General features: G+C 47.3%; 1 protein-coding gene across 2 annotated transcripts in view; it reads left to right on the forward strand.

The window, feature by feature from the left end:
• EXOC2 (exocyst complex component 2) overlaps positions 1-23824 on the forward strand; it is a 183336-nt gene that overhangs the window by 33412 nt on the left and 126100 nt on the right. For both annotated transcript variants that reach the window (XM_078779721.1, XM_078779722.1), the window contains exons 6-8: positions 579-703; positions 12075-12155; positions 18170-18315. In XM_078779721.1, the coding sequence (XP_078635847.1) occupies positions 579-703; positions 12075-12155; positions 18170-18315 (352 nt within the window). The remainder of the gene's footprint in view (positions 1-578; positions 704-12074; positions 12156-18169; positions 18316-23824) is intronic.

The following is a 23824-nucleotide window of genomic DNA, read 5'->3' on the forward strand; positions in this document are numbered from 1 at the left end:
GTCTCAGTGCCAAAGGGGTGCAACATGGATTAGTTCAATATATCTAAATAATTGCCCAAGCTGTACAAGTAAATGGGTGCAAAGTTTTCCTGCCGAGACGCCAATGGAAATGACAACCTAAAATGGATGTACAAATGTCACATCTGCAACTATTGAATTGCCCATTTTGTCACTTTTCACCTTTGGCACGTCACAAGAGGAATCATCAGGGAACCCCCAACCTCCAACATTTTGGACCTATTCGATTCAAAAAATCCTCCACCAGGAGTATCTAAGAAGATCTGCTATGATTGGCGATTAATCACGAGCTTCTTATTGGCCGATTCGCTCTGTTATGCTGTCAAGTGTTATCATTGTTGTGCTTTGCTCCAAGAACAGCCAAATGCACCTGCATCAAGCTACCATTGTCAAATTGATGACAGTCTTTCAGATTAAGCAATATTGGTGTCAATGTTTCTGTCTATATTCACCTTTGATGTCACATGTGCTGTTGCCATTGTTGTTGTTCTCACTATTTAGCTGGTATTTTTATTTATGCTTCTCTTTGGTTTTTTTTCTTTTGTTTTTTTTTGCCCCAGCTTTAATACCTTAAAGGTTGGTGCCAGCAACTTACGGAAGCAAGCGTTGAGGAAGGATGAAGGAGGATTGTCTTGCGTTAAGGGCGGTCTTGGAACTTTCTTTGAGGCACAGGATGCTCTGTCTGGTAATCTCGACTTATTCGCACTATTTCTGCCTTATCCTTATCTGGTTACTTGTTGTGTTATACGGTTGACCTATGTATTCTCACAGGCTCCGACAGTGAACTAGATTTCCTTACATGCTGTAGATTTTTCTTCAATGCTCATCTACATCTGTGCCTTGTTCTATGCAGCACTTTTAGAACCCATCGTAAGTTGCCCTAAAGCATTAAAGGGTCAGGCAAAAGTTTGGAGGTAGAAGCCAGACCAAGCTGAGCATAAAGATTACTTCCTTACGTATGAGGTCATTAGTTAGCTATCTGGGTTTTCATTGACGATCTGATAGCAACATGCCAATGGAATCCCAGAGGTTGTGGGTTCAAATCTCCCCGGAGGCTGCAGGATTTCAGTTTTGGGATTTGGGGTGTGATTAGCTCAGGTTTCTGAAACGTAAAACCCAAAACTGATATCCTGCTGCCTTCAGTGGGATTTAAACCCATAACCTCTGGGCTGCCAGTCCAGTGCCATGGGGTACTGTATCAGAATGTGCAGATTGTCTTCTTTTTTTTTTTTACAGTAGATATGTTGAAATATTTTTATCTGTTCAGCTGGGCCGCAGGATCCATTCTGACTGGCTTTCAGACGACCGGGCAGCAATTGACCGTGCATCAGATGTCCATTAATAGCTTTGCCCCAAGTATTGCGACGTTACAATGTGGTATATTTATTACTGTATATCTTGTATTTTTTTTTCTGCTGATGTACTGCTTTGCCCTTGACCTTGATGAGAAATATGTGGCAATGAAACTACAGATGCACCGTTTCTTTGGGGGTCTGGATGAATACCAGAGACTAGAATTTGTATTGTACCGCATTGTTTAGCATTCCTTCTATTCAACTGACCCTGTGTTGATGCCACTTGGCTGCGTGGGTGTCTGGCTAGCGTCCCTGTAAATTGAGATCCCGGTGCTTAGGTCTACAACTGAAACGCTGCAGGAGCCAAATGGTGGCAAATCCATCTTTGCTCTACTTTACCAATCCGGAGGTTTGGGGTGGAATGGGGTTAGGTGTAGATGGTGGAGGGGGGAGACCATTGTGATACAGAGACCTCCGTCTGGTAAAGCACGCTTTAATATTGGTTTTGTTTGCATTTCCACATCAGCATTTTATTTTGTTCGAAAGCATTTCATATAATGAATTGGTAAATGTTTCTGATGTTTTATGTCTTCTTTAAAGGGTATATGCAGATTAAAACAACTTTTGAATTGGAAGTGTATTTTTAAATTTGATTATTAATTTTTCTTTCTTGCTTTCGTATATATTGGGGGTCATAGAATATTGGTACAAGTTTTGTAATTAATGTTGCTGATTTTTAGCTCACCTGAAACGAAGTTCAGGGCATCTTATGCGATGGTGCGTTGTCAGTCCATCCATCCGTCCGCCCGTCCGTAAACGCTTCCAACTTCTCCGAAACCGCTGAAGGGATTGTGACCAAACTTGGCAGAAATGATATTTGTTGTGTTGTGACTAAAGTTTGTTCACCACATTTTAAAAAATCAGGGTCTAAGGGTTACTGGGGTCAAATTGGGTCCAGGTTTGACCCCGCAAAACAGGAATTTGCTTTTTCTTCTGAAAGTGCGCACACTATTTTGATGAAACTTGACCACAACCTTCATCACCCGTGATGTATTGAAGTCTAAGGTGGGTTTACGGGGGGTCAAAGTGGGTCCAGGTTTGACCCCCCCAAAATAGGTATTTGCTTTTTCCTCTGAAAGTGCGCACACTATTTTGATGAAACTTGACCACAACCTTCATCACCCGTGATGTATCGAAGTCTAAGGTGGGTATACAGGGGGTCAAAGTGGGTCCAGGTTTGACCCCCCCAAAATAGGTATTTGCTTTCTTCTCTGAAACTACACACACAATTTCAATGAAACTTGACCACAACCTTCACCACTCGTGATGTACCAAAGTTTGTTCATGGCATAAAAAATAATTCTGCCCCTTTGGGGGTCTACGAGGGGGTTGCCCCCATAATAAATATTTGCTTTCTTCTCAGAAACTACACACGCAATTTCGATGAAACATCACAACCTTCACCACCCGTGATGTACCAATGTTTGTTCAAGGCATTAGAAAAATTGGGGTCTGAAGAGGTATATGGGGTTTGGGTAGGGAGAGGGGGAGTTTCCCCCCAAAATAGGTATTTTTTTGCTTGTTTGTTTGTTTGTTTAAAGTCTTATGATTATGTTTGTATGATTCTACATGCTGCCCTTTGTTCTAGCAACCATTGAAATTGGTTTAAAATACCTTTAGTCAGTGCAGTATACTGTTTATTCTACCAGGTGAGCGCCAGGGGTATTGCACCTATGTTTGGTTGAACTACTCATGTGACGTCATTGGTTGCCTGTAAGTATTGATAATGCTTTGTTCATTGTGACAGAGACAAAGTACGTATTGTTGAAGATAAATTGCAGAGCCTGTTGTGGCAATAGCTCTTTCATGGTGATGTATATCAATGTTTTAATTAGTTGATTTGGCCCTCACATATGTATCCCATTAATTATCTCCACCAGAGAAGGTGGACGGAGGTTATGTTTTCACCCTTGTCTGTTTGTCTGTCTGTGAGCAGTATATCTCAAAAGATTATGGACTGAATCGGCCGAAACTTGGTGGACAGGTTGGGTGTTTGACAAGGACGAAATGATTAGATTTTGATGAAGATCCGGATCCAAGTACTGGAATTTTAAAGTGATTCTTCACCATTGGCAGATGGAGCCAAAAACGATATATATAGCACGATATCTCAAAAGCTTGTGGACGAGTTAGGACAAAACTAGGGGGATGAGTTACTGAGGTGACAAGAACAAGCCAATTAGATTTTGGTTCAAGTCCAGATGCAGATCTGGCCTATCGATAGAATGCAACACGTACACTGTTCAGCCTGGCGGAGCTATGTGCTCTACCACGTGTCGTTCTAGTTTTTAATGTGTTCTTTAGTCGTTATAAGCTGGAATTTAAAAAATGAAGACAAAGTATGGTGGGTTAGTTAAATATTCACTCGAAAGCCTGCCATTGGTAAAATCTTTGGCGAAGGTTTGCCATGGTTTGAGATGAATGGTAGCAGAAGTGGGATTGGCACAGTGCCAGGCAAAAAGCCAAGTGCTGGCGTTTTTGAGATCACGGACATGAGGGCTGCTGAAGTCTTCACGCGAGGGAAATGTTTTCCATTGGGGCTCCTTCCCGTCCCCCTTCCCCCTATGCCAGGGCTCCAGCAGCCCTGCCAAAGGCCGTAAGCTTTGGGCTTGAAACATAAACAAGAGCAGATTTAATATGGGAAGGGAAGCGTGTACAATGGAGCGGAGCCGGAATAAGATATTTCAAGTTGGTGGTGAGGTTTAGGTTTGCTGTATGTGTGTCCAACAGGAGGGATGAGGGATGCGAGGACGCTTAGGTTGCATGAGATAGCTTCCGGTCGCGTGATTAAGTGTTGTGAGTTTAATTGCATGTTGACCTGGAGTTTATGTTTGCTACCAAATTAGAGTAGAATCATCACGTTTCATTGTCTCCCATCTAAAAATTGTGTTAGGTAGTGAATGATCATGACCTCTTCAGCATCATGATTTTTAGTCCCCTACCGGTGTACACCGGAGGGGACTTTGGGTTTGCACGCCGTCCCTCCGTCTGTCAGTCCGTCAGTCTGTCCGTCCGTCAGTCTGTCCGTCCGTCAGTCTGTCAGTCCGTCACACAAAGAACAGCTTTCCGGACTTTCTTTCTAAACGCTTAATGCTAATGATTTCAAACTTGGCACATGGTTTCCTCATGATAAGTTACAGATCAAGTACGAACTTCACGACGTTTCGATCATTTTTGACAAAGTTATGGCACTTTGAACTTTGGTAATTTCCCCAACAGTTTTCAGGACTATAATTTGGAGTGCGGTAAGTCAAAGCTGTTAATATTCCTTGTTTTAACTCCAATTCACATTCTGTTTCCACTTTCAGTGAGAAGTAGGGGTCTGTGCAACCATTCATGAACTTTATTTGGTGCAAATCAGATAATTTTTAGCCGAGTTACCTCAGACCGTGAGTTGGTAATTATATAATTCACACAGTGCAATATGTGCAGGAATCCCTGGTGTTGGGCTAGCGGCTAGGGTGCCGGCTTTAGGATCCTAGGATCCTGGGTTCGAATCCCGGTCAATCGCTGAATTAACGCCAGGGGGGTTGACTCAGCCTGTCATCCTTCCGAGGTCGGCAAATTGAGTACCAGTTCACTGGTAATTCCCTGCTTGTCGTTAAAGGCGGCAAAAAGGGTTGGCGTCAGGAAGGGCATCCGGCCGTAAAACATTGCTTCAAAAAGGGGACCGAAAAACAACAACAACCACAGTTCCCAAAAAAGGCCAACCCCCGCTTGCGGGGAAAAATGGCCTCTAAAGGTGTTTTTTTTTTTTTTTTAGTGCAATATGTGCAGGCTACTCCACGGAGCGACCTTGCGGGCCTATCAACGAGGCGAGGCGTGACACACACGTGTCTCACTCAGCATACCTCAGATCAAGTTTGAAAACCAGCATCAACCGTGCATAAATTTGCATATTCGATCATTTTTGACAAAGTTATGGCACTTTGAACTTTGGTAGGGGACATGTATTGCAGCGCAATACTCAGAATGCTTGTTGAATTAAATATATAAATATATGAAGAGTTAAATACTTAATCGGACGGTGTTGTTCACACTGAAGTAATATGTAATCATTGTTAGTATTGATAGCTATAGCATCTATTCGTTGGTGGATTTTAAAGATCCCACAGTGTCCTTCGCAAAGAGTAGGTGAGCTATCGCCGGCACCATGAACAAATTACAAATTCAGGCCCTAATCAGCAGAGGGCACTGCATCAGCACCATAGCCGCACCCTCAGTCAATAATGTTACCTATCAGCATTGTGCTGCATAGGAACAAAGAAAAAGCATCATATTCATTGTTATTTATCCTTTATTTCTCTCTTTCTTTATCTATCTGTCTTGGGAGAAGTGAATTCTTGCAGACAATTTTCTGTAAGGTTCACTTGGCTGTGCCTGGATGGGTTTGAGGGTTGAGGAGTAGCGGCTGAAACCAGAATCCTATCCAGGTTCCTCCTCATGACTCCATCTTTGCTCTCTACTTCTTCTGGTTCCTTCTAATGACTCCAATGCACTATTTGGTTTTCCATTACATTAAGATGAAATTGTGGCGGACACGATGGCTCGCTGGCGCAGTGACGTAATTCCGCGCACCAGTGGGTCTCGGCCACGCCCCAGGTGAGGTGTGGCCTCCGGATATACACGCGGGCTCGCAGCCCGGAGCACGGCAGTGCTGACGAGTGAGCAAGCAATAAAGAGCTCGACCTAACCCAAAGCGTTATGGCCTACCTTTATTTAACGTGTGTGCCCAGCACCACACTACACTGGTGACCTCCGACTGGTTCAGCCGTTGCTGTTCCCCGAACGCGCTATGGCCACCAACGCTGTCGCGATCCAGCTACCGGAGTTCTGGGAAGCGCAGGCCGACACCTGGTTTCTACAGGCCGAGGCCCAATTCCAGCTCCGGGGTGTCACGGCGGACGACACGAGGTACTTTTACGTAGTCGCTGCCCTTGGATCCGGCACGGCCGCCCGAGTCGTGTCCTTCCTCCGGCACCCGCCGGACGAGAACAAGTACGCGGCGCTCAAGCGGCTTCTCCTCGACACGTTTGGCCTCACAGAGGCCGACCGCGCTGAAAGTCTTTTGGACCTTCCCGTACTCGGCGACACACGACCGTCCGCCCGCATGGATTACATGCTGTCCCTGCTCGGCGACGGCCACGCGGATTTCCTCTTCCGTGCTCTCTTCCTCCGCCAGCTACCTGTGCAGGTGCGACTCGCGCTCGCCGGTTCGACCATTACGGAACCGCGCGCTCTGGCCAGGGAGGTGGACAAGTTTTTCGCGGCCCACGACGCACGGCCGGCATAAAGCACAGCCGTCGTGGATCCCGGCGCCGCGCACAGCGCGAGTGGTTCAGATCGCCACGTTGCATGGCGTTCGGATCCTCCCGAATACGGCGTAGGTTTTGCGGATCGCCACGTGGCATGCCGTTCAGATCCTCCCGAACACGGCGTAGGTTTGGCGGATCCGCGCGTGGCCGCCGCCACGCCCCGCCCACCACCGTCGTCACGACCGGCGCGTCAACCACCACCGGGCCAGACCTGGTGCCAGTTCCTTACCAGGTTCGGCCACAAGGCCAGGTCCTGCCGCCCGCCTTTAGGCCATCAGCCAGACCCCCAAAATAGGGTCCATTGGTACCAAAATGAGGGAGTAAGCCTAATATTGATTTTTGGATAGGTCTTTACCCCTAGAATATGAAAATATGTGATAGCAAATTCAACCATGTAGCTAAATGGGTGTTATCACCTCATTTTCAAAATGGCCACCAAAATGCATGTTTTTCTATTAAAAACACCATGTTTCATATTCTTGTAGGAATTTGTAACAAATAGCATTGCGTTTTGAGATGTTTAAGACTTTACAACTCTCTTAAAGTATGAAATACATCATCTGAACTTTAATCCAAGAAGATAGAATCCAATATGGCGCCCAATTTCACAAAATGGCTGCCATCATAGCAACAACTTTATGCACAAAATATGCACGAAAATAACTGGCATTCAGTAGATTTGCAAGTATACACATGGAAAAAACCATATTGGATTTATAGACGCCATATTGGCGTCCATATTGGACGCCATATTGGATTTATAGTTCTCATGAATATCTAATGACATTTAGAAAGTTGTAAAATCATTTCTAACCCCTAAACCCAGGTATAAGATACCCAAATTTGGGGTATAGGGTGAATAGTGAAAAAAACACTACATTGACCATTGATATTTTGAGAAATTTGGCGGCCATTTTGAAAATGGGTGATAACACACATTTAGCTACATCGTTGAATTTGCTATCACATATTTTCTTATGCTAGAGGTAAAAACCTTGTCAAAAATCATTATTAGCCTTACTCCCTCAATTTGGTACCGGTTGACCCCCCTAGCTGATAGCCTACTTGTACTTTTGGCAGGTCGGGAAACGGCCAGGCCGGCGCTCGCTTCCTGCCATGAGCGTCGGCCATACTGGCAGCCTTCTGTTAATAACAGACACCTCCTCGGGTCATCGCTTCCTGTGCGACACAGGAGCGCAGGTGAGCGTCCTCCCCGCCTCCGCGTCCGACAGGCAAGCTGCGGGCCGGGGCCCCGCTTTGCTTGCCACCAACAGCACACCCATCCGCACGTTCGGGAAGCGTTGTCTCTCGCTGCGGTTCGGGAGGCAGCGCTTTCAGTGGACGTTCGTTACCGCTAGTGTCCCCATGGGCCTACTCGGAGCGGACTTCCTCTGTGCGCATGGGCTGCTGGTGGACGTGAGGCACAGACGCCTTGTTCAAGCCGAAACCTTCAGCTCGCTCGCTTGCGCGCTGAGCAGTTCGTTGAGCAGCTCCCTGGGCGGCTCACCGAGCGGCTCGCCAAGCGGCTTGCTGAGCGGTTCGGTCCCGGCAAGGTTGGTCAGCACGCTTCCGGCAGCGGACGAGTTCACCCGCCTCCTCGCCAGTTCCCCGGCCCTCACGCGGCCCACCTTCTCGGCGGTGGCCATCAAGCACGGGGTGGAGCATCACATCCCCACCGTCGGGCCACCGGTCTATGCTCGGGCGCGCCGCCTCGACCCGGCGAAGCTCGCCGTGGCGCAGGAGGAGTTCGCCATGCTGGAGCGGCTGGGCATCGTCCGGCGCTCCAACAGCGCATGGGCATCGCCGCTGCACATTGTGCCCAAGCCCGGCGGCGGGTGGCGGCCGTGCGGAGACTACCGCCGCCTCAACGATGCTACCACCCCCGACCGCTACCCGGTCCCTCACATCCAGGACCTTTCCGCCCGGTTGGCGAAAATGTCCCTCTTCTCCAAGGTGGACCTCATCCGCGGATACCACCAGGTCCCCGTCAGGCCGGAGGACATACCGAAGACGGCCGTCATCACACCATTCGGCCTCTTCGAGTTTCTGCGGATGCCCTTCGGGTTGAAGAATGCGGCCCAGGCGTTCCAGCGGCTGATGGACAGCGTCTTGCGCGACTTGGACTTCGTGTACGTCTACCTGGACGACATCCTCGTCACAAGCGCGTCCCGTGAGGAGCACCTCCGCCATCTACGCACGCTCTTCGAATGCCTGGGCCGGCAGGGCCTGATCATCAACCCCGCCAAGTGCCGGTTCGGCGTCACCGAAATCGACTTTTTGGGGCACCGCGTCACCAGGCACTGGGCCATCCCCTTACCGGCCAAGGTTGAGGCGGTCAGGGGTTTTCCGCACCCCCGCACGATCAAGGGGCTCTAGGAGTTCCTGGGCATGGTGAACTTTTATCACCGTTTCCTGCCCCGCATCGCCCAGCTCCTGCGCCCCCTGCATGAGGCCCTCCGGGGGAAGCCGGGCAAAGGCGACGTTGCCTGGACCGAGCAGATGGACGCGGCATTCGCGGGCGCGAAGCTCGCCTTGGCTAACGCCACCATGCTCGCGCACCCGGCGCCCGATGCACCGATCGCCCTCACCACCGACGCGTCGGACTACGCGGTGGGCGCGGTGCATGAGCAATGGGTGAAGGGAGCTTGGCAGCCGCTGGCGTTTTTTAGCCGGCAGCTCTGCCCGCACGAACGGCGGTACAGTACCTCTGACCGCGAGCTGCTCGGGCTCCACCTGGCGGTCCGGCACTTCCGCCATCTGCTCGAGGGCCGCCCGTTCGCAGCCTTTGTCGACCACAAGCCCCTGGTCTTCGCGATGGCCAAGGTCTCCGAGCCGTGGTCGGCCCGGCAGCAGCGTCACCTCTCGGCCGTGTCCGAGTACACGACGGACATCCGGCACGTCGCGGGGAAGGACAACCCAGTGGCGGATTGCCTTTCCCGGTCCGTCGCCCACGCGGTCCCCCTTGGGATCGACTATGCCCGGATGGCGGCGGACCAGTCCGCCGACCCCACCGTCCAGGCTTTTCGGACCGCCGTCACGGCCCTCCGCGTCACCGAGGTACCGTTCGACGGCGCAGGCATGGCCCTCTTGTGCGACGTCTCCCTCGGCCGGCCTCGCCCCATCGCGCCCGCTGGCTGGCAGCGCCGGGTTTTTGACGCCATCCACGGCCTGTCCCACCCGGGCACGAAGGCCTCCCAGAAGCTGGTCGCCGACAAGTTCGTCTGGCATGGCCTCCGGAAGGCCGTCCGCGATTGGGCCAGGACGTGCCTCGCGTGCCAGCGTGCGAAGGTTCACCGCCACACCCAGGCCCCGCTGGCCCCGTTTCCTGTGCCTGAACGTCGGTTCGACCACGTTCACGTGGACTTAGTGGGACCTCTGCCCCCCTCGCGGGGTTTCACCCACGTCCTCACCATGGTGGACCGCACCACCCGGTGGCCGGAGGCCGTGCCTTTGGCAGCAACGACGGCGGCGGACGTCGCGCAGGCGTTCATCGCCACTTGGGTTGCCCGGTTCGGCGCCCCCTCGGACATCTCGTCCGACCGCGGCCCCCAGTTCACCTCAGAGCTCTGGGGGGTGGTAGCCCGGGGGCTCGGCGTCCAGCTGCACCACACCACAGCCTACCACCCCCAGGCCAACGGCCTGTGCGAGCGCTTCCATCGCGCCATGAAGGCCGCGCTCCGGGCCAGCCTCCGCGATGGCGGCTGGGTCGACAGGCTCCCCTGGGTCCTGCTGGGCCTCAGGACGGCGCCCAAGGACGACCTGCGTGCATCCGCGGCGGAGTTGGTCTTCGGACAACCGCTGCGGGTGACGAGCGAGTTCCTCCCCGACTCCACGGCACCATGGTCCGCGGCACAGCAGCGCTCCGCCCTGCAGGAGACCGCCCGGAGGATCGCCCCGGTGCCGACGCGCACCACGGTTGCCCGCCAACGCACGTCGCCCCGGAGCTTCGCACGGCGGAGTACGTGTTCGTCCGCCACGACGCCCACCGGACACCGCTGCGGCCCCCGTACGACGGGCCCTTCCGCGTGCTGGAGACCGGGGCGAAGCATTTCACCCTGGACATCGGCGGTACTCCTGACCGCGTCTCCGTGGACCGCCTCAAGCCGGCCCACCTCAACTTGGACCACCCCCCGCCAGCGGCTCTGCCCCCGCGTCGGGGCCGCCCCCCGGCGGGCGGACCCCCGGAACCGCCCAACCCCGCCGTCACGCCACCCCCCTGCCCTGCACCCATCCCGGATGCCGCCGGAGGCATCCCAGATGGCATCCTGGCATCCCCGGCGGCGCCAGCCGCCAGAGGGCGCTTCGGCCGTGTCATCCGGTTGCCCCGCAAACTGACCCTTCAGGTGCGCGGGAATTCTGGGGGGGCGCGTGTGGCGGACACGATGGCTCGCTGGCGCAGTGACGTAATTCCACGCACCAGTGGGTCTCGGCCACGCCCCAGGTGAGGCGTGGCCTCCGGATATACACGCGGGCTCGCAGCCCGGAGCACGGCAGTGCTGACGAGTGCCCAAAGGCTGACGAGCAATAAAGAGCTCGACCTAACCCAAAGGGTTGTGGCCTACCTTTATTTAACGTGTGTGCCCAGCACCACACTACAAAATAACCTTTTTAAAAATTTGCCAGATAGTTGTGTGTTGCACTTCAAAAACGAAACCAAATCCAATTTGTAGAACACTCCGCCAGAGTTTGTCATTTTCCACATTCCTTTCTTCTTGTGTTTGCCTTTTGCTATTCGTGTTATTTTAATTTTGGAAATTCTTTCATGGGTGACCTTGTGCATGCCTATGCAGGACAAGGATATTGTTGCACATGAGAGACAGGATAAGGATTCATATCAATTGCTAGGACACATTGTGCATATCAACACGAAATCAGATCTGTGATGAAGCTGCGTTGTGCTTTGCTTTTTAAAATTCATATCTTTAAAACTACATCAGCGGTCTCTTGGGAACTGCAGCATGCCTGCTTCCAGAAATTTCGTGGAAAGGTGGCAGAGTTGACTGTTCACTTCAACTAATGAGCGATTCCACGCTCGTGCTCCTTATTAGCGGATGGAAAAGTGAGGGAGATGTTATGGGCAGCATGTGTGTCCTGTACCCTAGAGTGTTGGAACAAGGAATTAGATAACAAGTTACCCTGCCCTTTGGTGCAGGGAGTGCATAATTATGTGATTATGAACAGGACCGCTGTTAGCTTCAAGAAACCACTAAGCTTCCTGTCTTGTGCCTCATTTATCTTGCTTCCTACAAAGCAGTTCCACTGCAACTGTGGGAACAAAGGGGAAATTGGGGAACAACTGTGGGAACAAACGTTGCTTTTGGAATGTGTGTTATACAAATGTTGAGTGAATCTGTTCTGTGCGTGCTGTTTGTGTGTTCCCTGCCAGCAATCCACCAGAAACTGGAGAAAGAAGGCACCAAGACGGTGGAAGGTTCCATGACCGAGGACGTCGAGTATATTCTTGACAGTGTGTTTCCCAATCTCTATTTTGCTTTCTTTCCATCTCTACAGCATCTTTATGTTTGCACTCGTAGTTTTTGATGTCATTGTTGTTGTTGGTAGTTTATCATTTTTGGCTGATGTTGCAACTGCTTTTGCAGACTTTTTGATTTAGGCCCTGAAAATGAGTGCAGCTGAACATGATCAAGAAATTCGCGACATTCTTAGGTTATTTTTTTTGTAATGACTACAGTTCTCACAGCACTGTCTTCAAAGGCAGTTCTTTAATTTGATTTCAGTTCATTAGTCTGATATTTACTTGGAATTTAAATAGGGAGCTATGCGAGGTTTCATGCTGCCACATGAGGGAGCATTTCATATCGGCAAACTTATCCCTGATATGCTTGAGAATGACCAGATATTTTCTGGTTATGACGCCCGTTGCTCTGACCTGCAGGGGAGAACAGCGTCGACCAGGACTAATGTGAGAGATATTGAACAGAAGCAAAAACCGCTCATCCTGCGTGCACTTTAGCTAAAATCGACTGAATTGAAGAAAAATGTTGCGACTCAAAAATATCTATCTCTTCATCAGTCATCACCGGTCAGTTCATCCAACATCTCAAAAATATCGAAAAGAACAGCACCATTTATCTCTGATAACCAGTACTATCATGTTCAGTTGAGGGGCTGGCACGATGGCCTAGCCGTATACGCACACTCGCCTCTAGACTGTCTAGCCTGGGTTCAAATATCTAACCATCTATAAACTATTATCCTGGTATTTCACGGGCACGGTGATTCCTCAATGTTTGTGCCGTTCCTCGGATGGTCGTTTAACCGGCGTCCTATCTGCTGGCATTAGTTGATGGACGTTAAAGATCCCATGGTGTCCTTTATTAAGAGTAGGCGAGCTATCGTAGGCACCATGGCCAAATTACAAATGCCTGCCCTAACCAGCAGGGGCACTGTATCAGTCGCACAGTCGCGCTCTAAGCAATTATGCAAACCAGCAGCGACAGGCTGCACACAAAATGATGATGATGTTCTGCTCCGATTATTTTTCACCCCATCTGCATAATTCCAATTCGTCACTTCAACTTGGATCGAGGTCCGTTTCAGTTTTTCAAATTCATTAAAATCTGATGTGACTGTTTTTGGGAAACCAGGAACTACTTCTAATTGGGCCACTTGATATGGATTGAATAACATGACTGTAAAAGTACAAATTTCCTTTCATTCAATTGGTAGTTTTTGTTAATGTGTTTAAATCTAGACCATAAGCAACTTAAAATACTTTCCTTCAAGAGCTTCACTTTTACACCCTTTATCAGCCGAAAACACAAATGTAACAGATTTAACAACCACATTAATTTTATGATTTATGGGAGCGAGACATGGGTAATGAATGTAGAGCAGCAACGAAGGCTGGAAAGGGTGGAAATGCGAATGGTTCGGTGGATGTGCGGAGTATCGTTGAGAGAGAGGAAGACAAATAATGAATTGCGAAAGATGATGGGAATAGAGCTTGTGATGGATGCTGTGAAGAGGAACAGGTTGAGATGGTTTGGTCATGTGTTGAGGAAGGATGAAAGTGACTGGTTGAGAAGAGTGATGGAAATGAATGTTGAAGGAAGTAGAGGACGGGGAAGACCGAGAAAGACTTGGCTAAAGATGGTGGAAGAAGAAATGTGGGCAAGGGGGTTAACAAGGAGAGATGCAGAAAATAGGGCAAAATGGAGAAGATTGTCATGGGGACCGCAAGGCTAACCCCCGCTCTTGCAGGGAAAATGGCCTTAAAATGCCTGTTGTGTGTTGTTGTATTCACGCCCAATACTTTTAAGTTATAAAGATAAATTACATGGGAGAATTAATTAGTTATTCACTTAGAAAACACAATGTCACTGATGCAAATGAGTGACATTAGGATTAATCCAATGGAGGCATGTAATTGGATTGGAGGCTATCGAAGCAACGGAAAATGGTAGACACATGCTTCCCGACAAGAAACACACACATTTTATTTTTAGAAACTTTTACAAATTTATTAAAAATGACAATCTGAAATGTTCTGAGACAATAAGTATTCAACCCCTTTGCTATGACACTCCAAATTGTGCTCAAATGCATCCCATTTCCTTTGATCATCCTTGAGATGTCTCTACAACTTGATTTGAGTACGCCTGTGGCCAACTCAATTGATTGGATATGATTTAGAAAGAAACACACCTTTCTCTATAAGGTCCCACAGCTGACAGTGCATGTCAAGGCAGAAACTCTATCATGACATCCAAGGAACTGTCAGTAGAACTCCGAGATAGAATTGTGATGATGCATAGATCTGGGGAAGGGTATAAAACAATTTCTAGAGTGTTTAAAGTTCCCAAGAGCACATTGAGCTCAATAATTAGGAAATATAAAGAATATGGAACTACCCAGACTCTCCCTAGAGCTGGCAGTATGACCAAACTGAGTAACCGAGCAAAAAGGACTTTGGTCAGGGAGGTGACCAGGATCCCAATGACCACTCTGACAGAACTACAGAGTTCCTTGGCTGAGATGGGAGAACCTACCGGAAGGACAAGTCTCTGCAACATTTCACAAATCTTCGCTTTATGGGAGAGTGGCCTGATGGAAGCCACTCCTGAGAAAAAGGCACATGACAGCACACCTGGAGTTTGCAAAAAGGCACCTGAAAGACTGATAGCATGAGGGAAAATATTCTGTGTTCTGATCAGACACAAATTGAACTCTTTGGCCCGAATGCAAAGTGCTATGTCTGGTGGAAACTGAGCACACCTTATCACCCATCTAACACAATCCCCACTTTGAAGAATTGTAGTGGCAGCATCATGCTATGGGGATGCTTTTCAGTAGCAGGGACTGAGAGACTTGTGAGGATAGAGGGAACAATGAATGGAGCCAAATACTACAGGTAAATCCTTCAGGAGAACCTGCTTCGGAGTGCAAAAGGCCTTAGATTGTGGCGAAGATTTATGTTCTAAAAAGACATTGATCCCAATCATCCAGGTAAAACAACACTGGAATGGCATCAGAACAAGAATGTGAAAGACTTAAAGATTACTATTGACCGACACTCCCCATCCAACTTGACAGAGCTTGAGCAAATCGGCAAGGAAGAATGGGAGGAACTCCCCAAATCCAGATGTGCAAATCTGATACAGACATACCCAAGAAGCCTCAAAACTGTAATCGCTGCCAAAGGCCCTTCTATGAAGTATTGATCTGACTTGAGTATTTATGTAAATTAGTTATTTCTGTATTTCATTTTTAATCAATTTGTTTAAAAAAAAATCACTGTTATTACGCGTAAGATCAGTGACAAAAAATCTATTTAATCCATTTTGAATTCAGGGTGTAACATAACAAAATGTGAATAAAGTCAAGGGGTGTGAATACTTTCTGAAGGCACTATGTGTGTGCGAAGGCAGAATACGACCAGGCAGAACTCGGCAAAAGAATCGATTTGAAAATAGACTTGTGGGATTTCGTTTTTAAACATTTTTTATTTAAAAAATACATTCCCTTAGTGGCATTAAATCTGAAGATATGCTAATGATTAAATTCCACTTTGACACGCGTTTGAAAACTCCCTAAACAGTGAGTTGCAATCAGTTTTATAGTTGTGCTGAATGTCTCTGGTTGCTCTTTAAACTTTCCGCTTTCTCAAGTGTAGATGGCAGTTTGCAGTTTGTGGAAAAATGAGTTATTGTGTCTCTCTACGTGTGTCTCAAAATGGAGAAGATTGTCATGGGGACCGCAAGGCTAACCCCCGCTCTTGCAGGGAAAATGGCCTTGAAATGCCTGTTGTTGTTGTTGTTGTTGTTTGTTGTGTCTCTTTACGGCATCATAAACTGATATTGTTCATTATTATTTGGTCATTTGTCTGCGATACAATAGTCCACCTTTCCCACAACTTAGAGATTTATTTACCTGAGGTTATTGTCCAGTTTTGTCATCTTGTCGGCGGGGCAGAGGATAATTTAAGGGTCAATGCATCCTGTTCGTTTTAGGTGTGGTTTCCACCTTTATTGAGAATGCTATTGTTTTCAATACAAGGTCGAGTCAGTTATTAGGCCTTTTGAATGTTAATAACTAACACTGATGTTGTGATGTAAACTCTACCTGTGTTTCTGTTTGTAGTTCTATCAAAGGTGTGCAGTTTGTAATCGGTGCTTGACCTTTTGCTTTGGTTTTTGCTTCATTTTCTGCCATGTTATATTGTGTTTTACAGCCTCAAGTTAAGTCTTCCTCGAATGCCACTCGAATACCACTTTACCTTGTATAGAACACCTTTTACTACCTCCCCCCACCCCCTCCACCTCAATGCACTTTCTCCTGCCACTTTCTGCCCCATCTTTATCCCTCTCCTCCCCCCTCGCATCACTTTTCTCTCCTGCCACTTTCTCCCCCTCCCTCTGCTCTGCCTCCTCTTTATCCTCTTTGTTCCCTCGTGCCACCTTCTGCCCTTTCTTTATCTGCCCATCTGCCCCCCTCTTTATCCTCTTTCTTTCTGCCTCTTTCCTCTTGCCCTATATTATGCCTCCCCCCTTTTTATCCTCTTTTTCTCCCTCTTTCCTCTTGCCCCTTCTGCCACCTCTTTATCCTCTTTCTTTCCACCTCTTTCCTCTTGCCCTATATTATGCCTCCCCCCTCTTTATCCTCTTTCTTTCTCCCTCTTTCCTCTTGCCCTATATTATGCCTCCCACCTCTTTATCCTCTTTTTTTTTCTCCCTCTTTCCTCTTGCCCTATATTATGCCTCCCACCTCTTTATCCTCTTTCTTTGATCCCTGGTGTTGGGCTAGCGGCTAGGGTGCCAGCTTAGGATCCTAGGATCCTGGGTTCGAATCCCGGTCGATCGCTGAATTAACGCCAGGGGGGTTGACTCAGCCTGTCATCCTTCCGAGGTCGGCTAATTGAGTACCAGCTTGCTGGTAATTCCCTGCTTGTCGTAAATGCGACAAAAAGGGTTGGCGGCAGGAAGGGCATCCGGCCGTAAAACATTGCTTCAAAAAGGGAACCGAAAAACAACAACAACCACGGTCCCCGAAAAAGGCCAACCCCCGCTTGCGGGGAAAAAATGGCCTCTAAAGGTGGTTTTTTCTCCCTCTTTCCTCTTGCCCGATATTATGCCTCCCCCATCTTTATCCTTTTTCTTTCTCCCTCTTTCCTCTTGCCCTATATTATGCCTCCCCCATCTTTATCCTTTTTCTTTCTCCCTCTTTCCTCTTGCCCTATATTATTGCCCCCCCCCCCCCTCTTTATCCTCTTTTTCTCCCTCTTTTTTTTCTCTTGCCCCTTCTGCCACCTCTTTATCCTTTCTTTCCACCTCTTTCCTCTTTCCCTATATTATGTCTCCCTCCTCTTTATTCTCTTCATTTTCCCCCTCTTGCTCCTTCTACCCATTCTTTATCCTCTTTCTTTCCACCTCTTTCCCCTTCTGTCCCCTATTTTTTGCTGACCCTTTCCTGAGGTCTTTCTTCTCCACTCTCTCTCCTATTTTTCCTTCAATTGTTTTTCTCATCATATACTTTTTCTTCCCCTCTACCTCCATTACTTTACCCTCCTCCTTTCACCTACCCCTTTTCTGGCCTTTTTTTCTGCTCAATCCACATTTTGTTTCGCAATTTTTGTTTTCTTTCTGCAAAACTATCGTCCTTCCCTCTTCTTGTTTTATTACCTTTTTTTCTTTTCTGCTTTTTAATACCTTTCTAGTCCTTTAAATTTCTTCTTTTTAATTGGCGTCAGGAAGGGTATCCGACCATAAAAACATTGTCTCACAAAGGGAAACGAGGTCATGGGGCCCGCAAGGCTTAACCCCTGCTCTAGCGGGGAAAAATGGCCTTAAAAACGATCATTCATTCATTCATTAATTCAGTCCCTTATTGTTACATACATCTTTAATAGTTAGCATTATTTCTAATATTTTCCCTCATCTTTATTCTTGCACTTTTGGTGCAAGCGCCCTCTGCTCCGAGCCCTTCATTTTACCATCCCACCTTCCTGTTCCATCTCCACAGAAGCGAACACTTGTGCTGATGCTCTTTTTCAAGATGTGCTCCATCGCAAAGATAAGGCGGATGCTACAAGAAATGCTCTCGGTATCCTTCAGCGCTTCAAGTTCCTCTTCAACTTACCCCTCACTATTGACCGCAATATTCAAAAGGTATGTTCGCATGAGCCCTCGTAGATTTCTACATAGTCGCTGCAGTATTTTATGTGAATGCGAAATTGTGTATGTACCATGGTTGCCGCAAGCTGTGCATGTAAAGAGTGAAAGAGGTTTTGAAATCTTTGGAGAGCCTTCACTGTTTTTAAAGCATCCTCACATTCACACTTCTTGCATATGGCTTGACGAATAGCAACTCATAAATTCAAGTCCACATTTAACAGCAAAATAATGGCAGTTGAGACTGTGTGGATTGTTCCAATGGTCCCACTGGATTTTCGCAATTGGCAGTGATCAGCTATGTGGTTGATGGTTTCGTTAGTCTTCTGGAAATTTTGTGCTGGGCTTCGCTTGGTTTTGTATTTGTGCATTGGGTGAACAGTCTGAGCTTGAGATGTGCAAATTTGGTTTGTGGACCATTGTTTCCACGGTATATTGAATCCAGGAGGATTTTGGAATCGGGTATTTTGTTATAGGCCGTGTGCAGCAGATAGAAATCGGTTTTTTTTCCATGACCGGCAGCTGAGAAACATGAGAACCTGTGGCGGTGACGCACGCATGCACGCACACACGCATGCACACACGCACATACACACACACGTGCATGGGTCGTTATTTGCACGTACACATGCATGATTATGGTTTATACACATGTTTGGCTTTGGTTTTGCTTTTGGTTTTGCTTGTTGTTTTGCTTTGGCATGTTTTGTTTTGCGTGACACCATATGCTGTGTATTGTATATGTACATGTTATTTTTATGCGTTACTAGCCGAAAGCATTTATACTAGCCGAATTTTTATGCGTTTAGCCTGGTGTTGGCTTAGCGGTTAGGGTACTGGCTTGGGATCCTAGGATCCTGGGTTCAAATCCCAGTCGATCGCTGAATTAACACCAGGGGGGTTGACTCAGCCTGTCATCCTTCTGAGGTCGGCAAATTGAGTACCAGGTCACTAGTAATTCCCTGTGTGTCGCAAGAGACGACTAACAGGGTTGGCGGCAGGAAGGGCATCCGGCCATAAAACATTGCTTCAAAAAGGGGACCACGGTGCCCGAAAAAGGCCAACCCCTGCTCTGTGGGGGAAATTGCCTCTAAAGGTGGTTCACTAGCCGAAAGCACCCGGCGTTGCCCGGGTTCTTTTTGAATGAATTTACTACTATAATTCAGCTTTTACTCGCGGCCGTAGAAGATTGACTACTATAATTCAGCTCAGCTTTTAATTGCGAAATGGGCCCAGCCCGGCCGATGCGACCTCGACCGGCCTCGCCACCTAGCCTATAACCTTCCTGGGGCCCGTCCCGACATTTTTAGTTCTTTTTGAATGAATTTACTACTATAATTCAGCTTTTACTCGTGGCCGTAGAAGATTGACTACGATAATTCAGCTTAGCTTTTAATTGTGAAATGGGCCCAGCCCGCCCGAAGCGGCCTCGTACAGCCTCGCCACCTTGCCTATAACCTTCCCGGGGCCCGTCCCGACATTTTTAGTTCTTTTTGAATGAATTTACTACTATAATTCAGCTTTTACTCGCGGCCGTAGACGATTGACTACTATAATTCAGCTCAGCTTTTAATTGCGAAATGGGCCCAGTTCGACCGAAGCGGCCTCGACCGGCCTCGTCACCTAGCCTATAACTGTCCCGGGCCCGTCCCGACATTTTTAGTTCTTTTTGAATGAATTTACTACTACAATTCAGCTTTTACTCGCGGCCGTAGATGATTGACTACCATAATTCAGCTCAGCTTTTAATTGTGAAATGGGCCCAGCCTGGCCGAAGCGGCTTCGCCCCCAAGCCTATAACCTTCCAGTGGCCTGTCCCGACATTTTTAGTTCTTTTTGAATGAAGTTACTACCATAATTCAGCTTTTACTCGTGGCCGTAGAAGATTGACTACTATAATTCAGCTCAGCTTTTAATTGCGAAATGGGCCCAGCCCGGCCGAGGTGTGCCTCGACCGGTCTCGCCACCTAGCCTATAACCTTCCCGGGGCCCGTCCCGACATTTTTTGTTTTAGAAGTTTCCTCCTATCTTGCATCGTTCAGGAGATTAGCGAGCGCAGACAAACAAACAAACAAACAAACAAAAACTTTCTTTTATATATATGGAAGATATACACATATACATTTGTGCACATGTTGTATTGTATACACAAGTGTTATGCATGACATGTTTTACAGTGGTATGTTGTGTACACACGTCTTGTGCATAACATATTGCACATATTTCGTACACACGCACACACACACACACACACAGACACACACACACACACACACACACACACACACACACACACACACACACACACACACACACACACACACACACACACACACCAACGGAAGTGGATACTTTGAGACCTGGTAAATCTCTTGTCCATCACCTTAGGCCTACCCACGTGTGGGGATAGCAGGCAAAAACAACTTATATGCACACGCACACACACACACACACACACACACACACACACACACACACACACACACACACACACACACACACACACACAACTCATCCATCTTGGTAGATATTCACGGTACTTATCCCACCGAATCTCTCTCAAGGTATGAATATCTTGTTTCTTAACAGATGATATGTGCATGACATACAGTTAGGCGAATTATTTTATTTTTTTGACGCCTTTTCTATAGGCATCGTCGCAATTCACCCCTTTCATGGAGGACGCCATTGCTGGATAAATATAGCGCTTGTTGTGATGATTGGCTCGGTGCAAATACTACTCCGCCGTGCGACCAACTCACTGCACCCACGACAGCTCTGCAACAAGAAAATAGTGCTGATCATTAGCTGCAACGACTTAGTGTTGGAAAAAATTCACAATGCGAACTTTTCATATTGATGAGAAAATATTTTTCTGAAAACTTTTCAAGCATAGATATGCAGCACCCCTCCACTAGAACAAAACTGAACGAAAGCTTTGACCTGCTCATGGCCTATTAGGGACTAGTATTTTCCCAGTGCCATCAAATCCCTACTCATCGGGGGTCCTGGCTGTGCTCCAAAATGGCTTGCCTCATTTGAAATGAGAGGTAGGTAAATTTTGCAGCCCTTCTCGGATGGTGAGATTTAGATTGACCTGGTTACGGTGCTATTCCTGAGTGTTCTGTATTGCCTACAGATATCAAGTGGAGGAATATTTGAGGGCACAGGTGGCCAAAGTAGGGGTGTTGTTTCTCATTTATCATTGATGGTTCACATCGGAGGACTTGGGATAGGATCCAGGTGTTGGGTGTGGCTTATCTGTGTCCACACACAGGTTTGCAATACGTTGCAATGCAACATACCAGTGCCAGGGTAGCAGTGTGGAGGTTATGGGCATCTGTACCCAAGCTGGTGGCTGCAAGTTTCAGCATAATATTGGCTTTTGTCTTCGTATTTTTTTCAAACTTCTTCAAATGTTCTTGATAAGTCGAGCAGAGGTCTAGCGCAATACAAAGATATTTTGGGCCTGTCTCATTCTAAACTGCTTTGCCAACAAAGGTCACTTCTAGGTCTGCACTTGCCAGTCAGTCGATTGTTCAAGTGGAAAGCAGTTTCCATAGTTTTTGAGGGGTTTGGACAAAATAGCCTGTCTGTGAAGTACTCATCTGTTGCTCTTTGGTCCATGGAGAGCATACAGCATATCTCCTTAAGGCTAGATCCTTTTGTAGTGAGATCAAGGTCGTTTACGTAACCAAATTTCCATGATGTTTTGTACGGTATATCGCTTAGAGCTCGTGGCGTGGAAAATTATTCATCCCATCCAAAGTTTTCACATTTTTATGCCACCTGAATTTATTTCATGATGCTTTCAAATCAAATGTAATAGTTAGAATCTTCACAAACGACTCCAATGTGATAAAGCTAAAAGATGCAGATAAAATGTTTGATTAACAGAGAAAATCAGATGATTCTCAGTTACATAAGTATTCATACCCTTTACCTAATGAACCCTATCACTTCAAGAGCAAATTATTTGTTTGAAAGGTTACGAAATAATTAGATTAATGAACATGTTTAAATAAATAATTTATATATGTGGGAAAATTACATGCCCAGACCAGATTTACATGATTTGTCCCCCATTGGAGGAAGACCCCCTCCTATTGGTGTTTATAAAAGAGGACATGGATTTGTCCCCCCATTGGAGGAAGACCCTCTCGTGTTCAGGCCGTTGGTGCTCCTATGGTTGGCAGCGAGTGCCCCGGAAACATTGACGGAAAGAGAGTGGCGATCATATGTGTGGCAAAATTCCATGCTCAGTCGCCCAGATAGCTCAGAAGCAGAGCACTGGTACGCTTTTCCAGAGGACCTGGGTTCGATTCCTGTTTTGGGCATGTAATTTTCCCACATATATCAATTTAATCCTGTTCATTAATCTCATTGCTTCACTACCCCTCCAGTGGTGTTTATAATAGCGGACATGGATTTGACCCCCATTGGAGGAAGACCCTCTCGTGTTCAGGCCGTTATGGCTGGCAGGGAGTGCCCCGGAAGCATTGACGGAAAGAGAGTGGCAAACATATCTGTGGGAAAATTGAATGCTCAGTCAGGGTTGCCTATATAGCTCAGATGGCAGAGAACTGGTATGATTTTCCAGAGGACCTGGGTTCGATTCCTGAACAACTTTTTTTTTCCTTTTTTTTTTCAATAAATTTGTAAAGTTTTCCACAAACATATTTTCACTTGGTCATTATGGGGTATTTTATTTAAATCGGTGACAAATTTTTATTTTATTTATTTCAAATTCAAGCTGTGACACCACAAAATGTGAAAATGTCAAGGGGTGTGAATGCTTTCAGAAGGTACTGTATTTAATGATATTAGCTGCATTTTACAATTGCTGCATTTTGACATTGGCTGTGGCATGGCCAATCCTGCCTGATGTTATCAATATTGTGGCAAACATACATTTCTATAATTTATGCTGGCTAAATATAACTTCGTAGCCCTTTTTTTTTTTTTTTTTTTTTGATATACAGAATCTAGGCTCGTGTAAGAGCGAACACATTGAACATGAAAACATGCACAGACACATACAACATGCAATGAAGGGAGCGGGAGACAAGACGGGGAGAAAAGGAAGCACACATGCACAACAACAGAAGAGAACAGGGACGTCGGTAGATCTGTGGAAGGGGGAGGGCTGGGGGAGGTGTACACGGTATAAAGCAAATGAACACGTCTGGGAATTTCAGGAAAGAAGTTGGGGATTTAAAGAGGTGGATTTGGGGTGTTTTAATTGGGGTAGAAAAGATCAAGGTTTTGGATGGGGGTAGACGAGAGATGGTGGTGAACATCTGTTTTAAAGACCTGGAGGGAGGAGAGGGAATGAAGAGAGTGTGGGAGTTTGTTCCAGAGGCGGGAGAAAAGAGGAATGAAAGAGTGAAGGTGAATAGAGAGTCTTGATTTTGGCAGTTTCACCAGAAGTGGGTTGCTGGCAGATCTTGTGCGTCCTGCAGGAATATTTGGGGGGCAGAGCACAGACAGAACAGGGGGAGCAAGG

This window comes from Myxine glutinosa, chromosome 6 (assembly GCF_964187855.1).
Source record: "Myxine glutinosa chromosome 6, kmMyxGlut1.1, whole genome shotgun sequence".
Lineage (NCBI taxonomy): Eukaryota > Metazoa > Chordata > Myxini > Myxiniformes > Myxinidae > Myxine > Myxine glutinosa.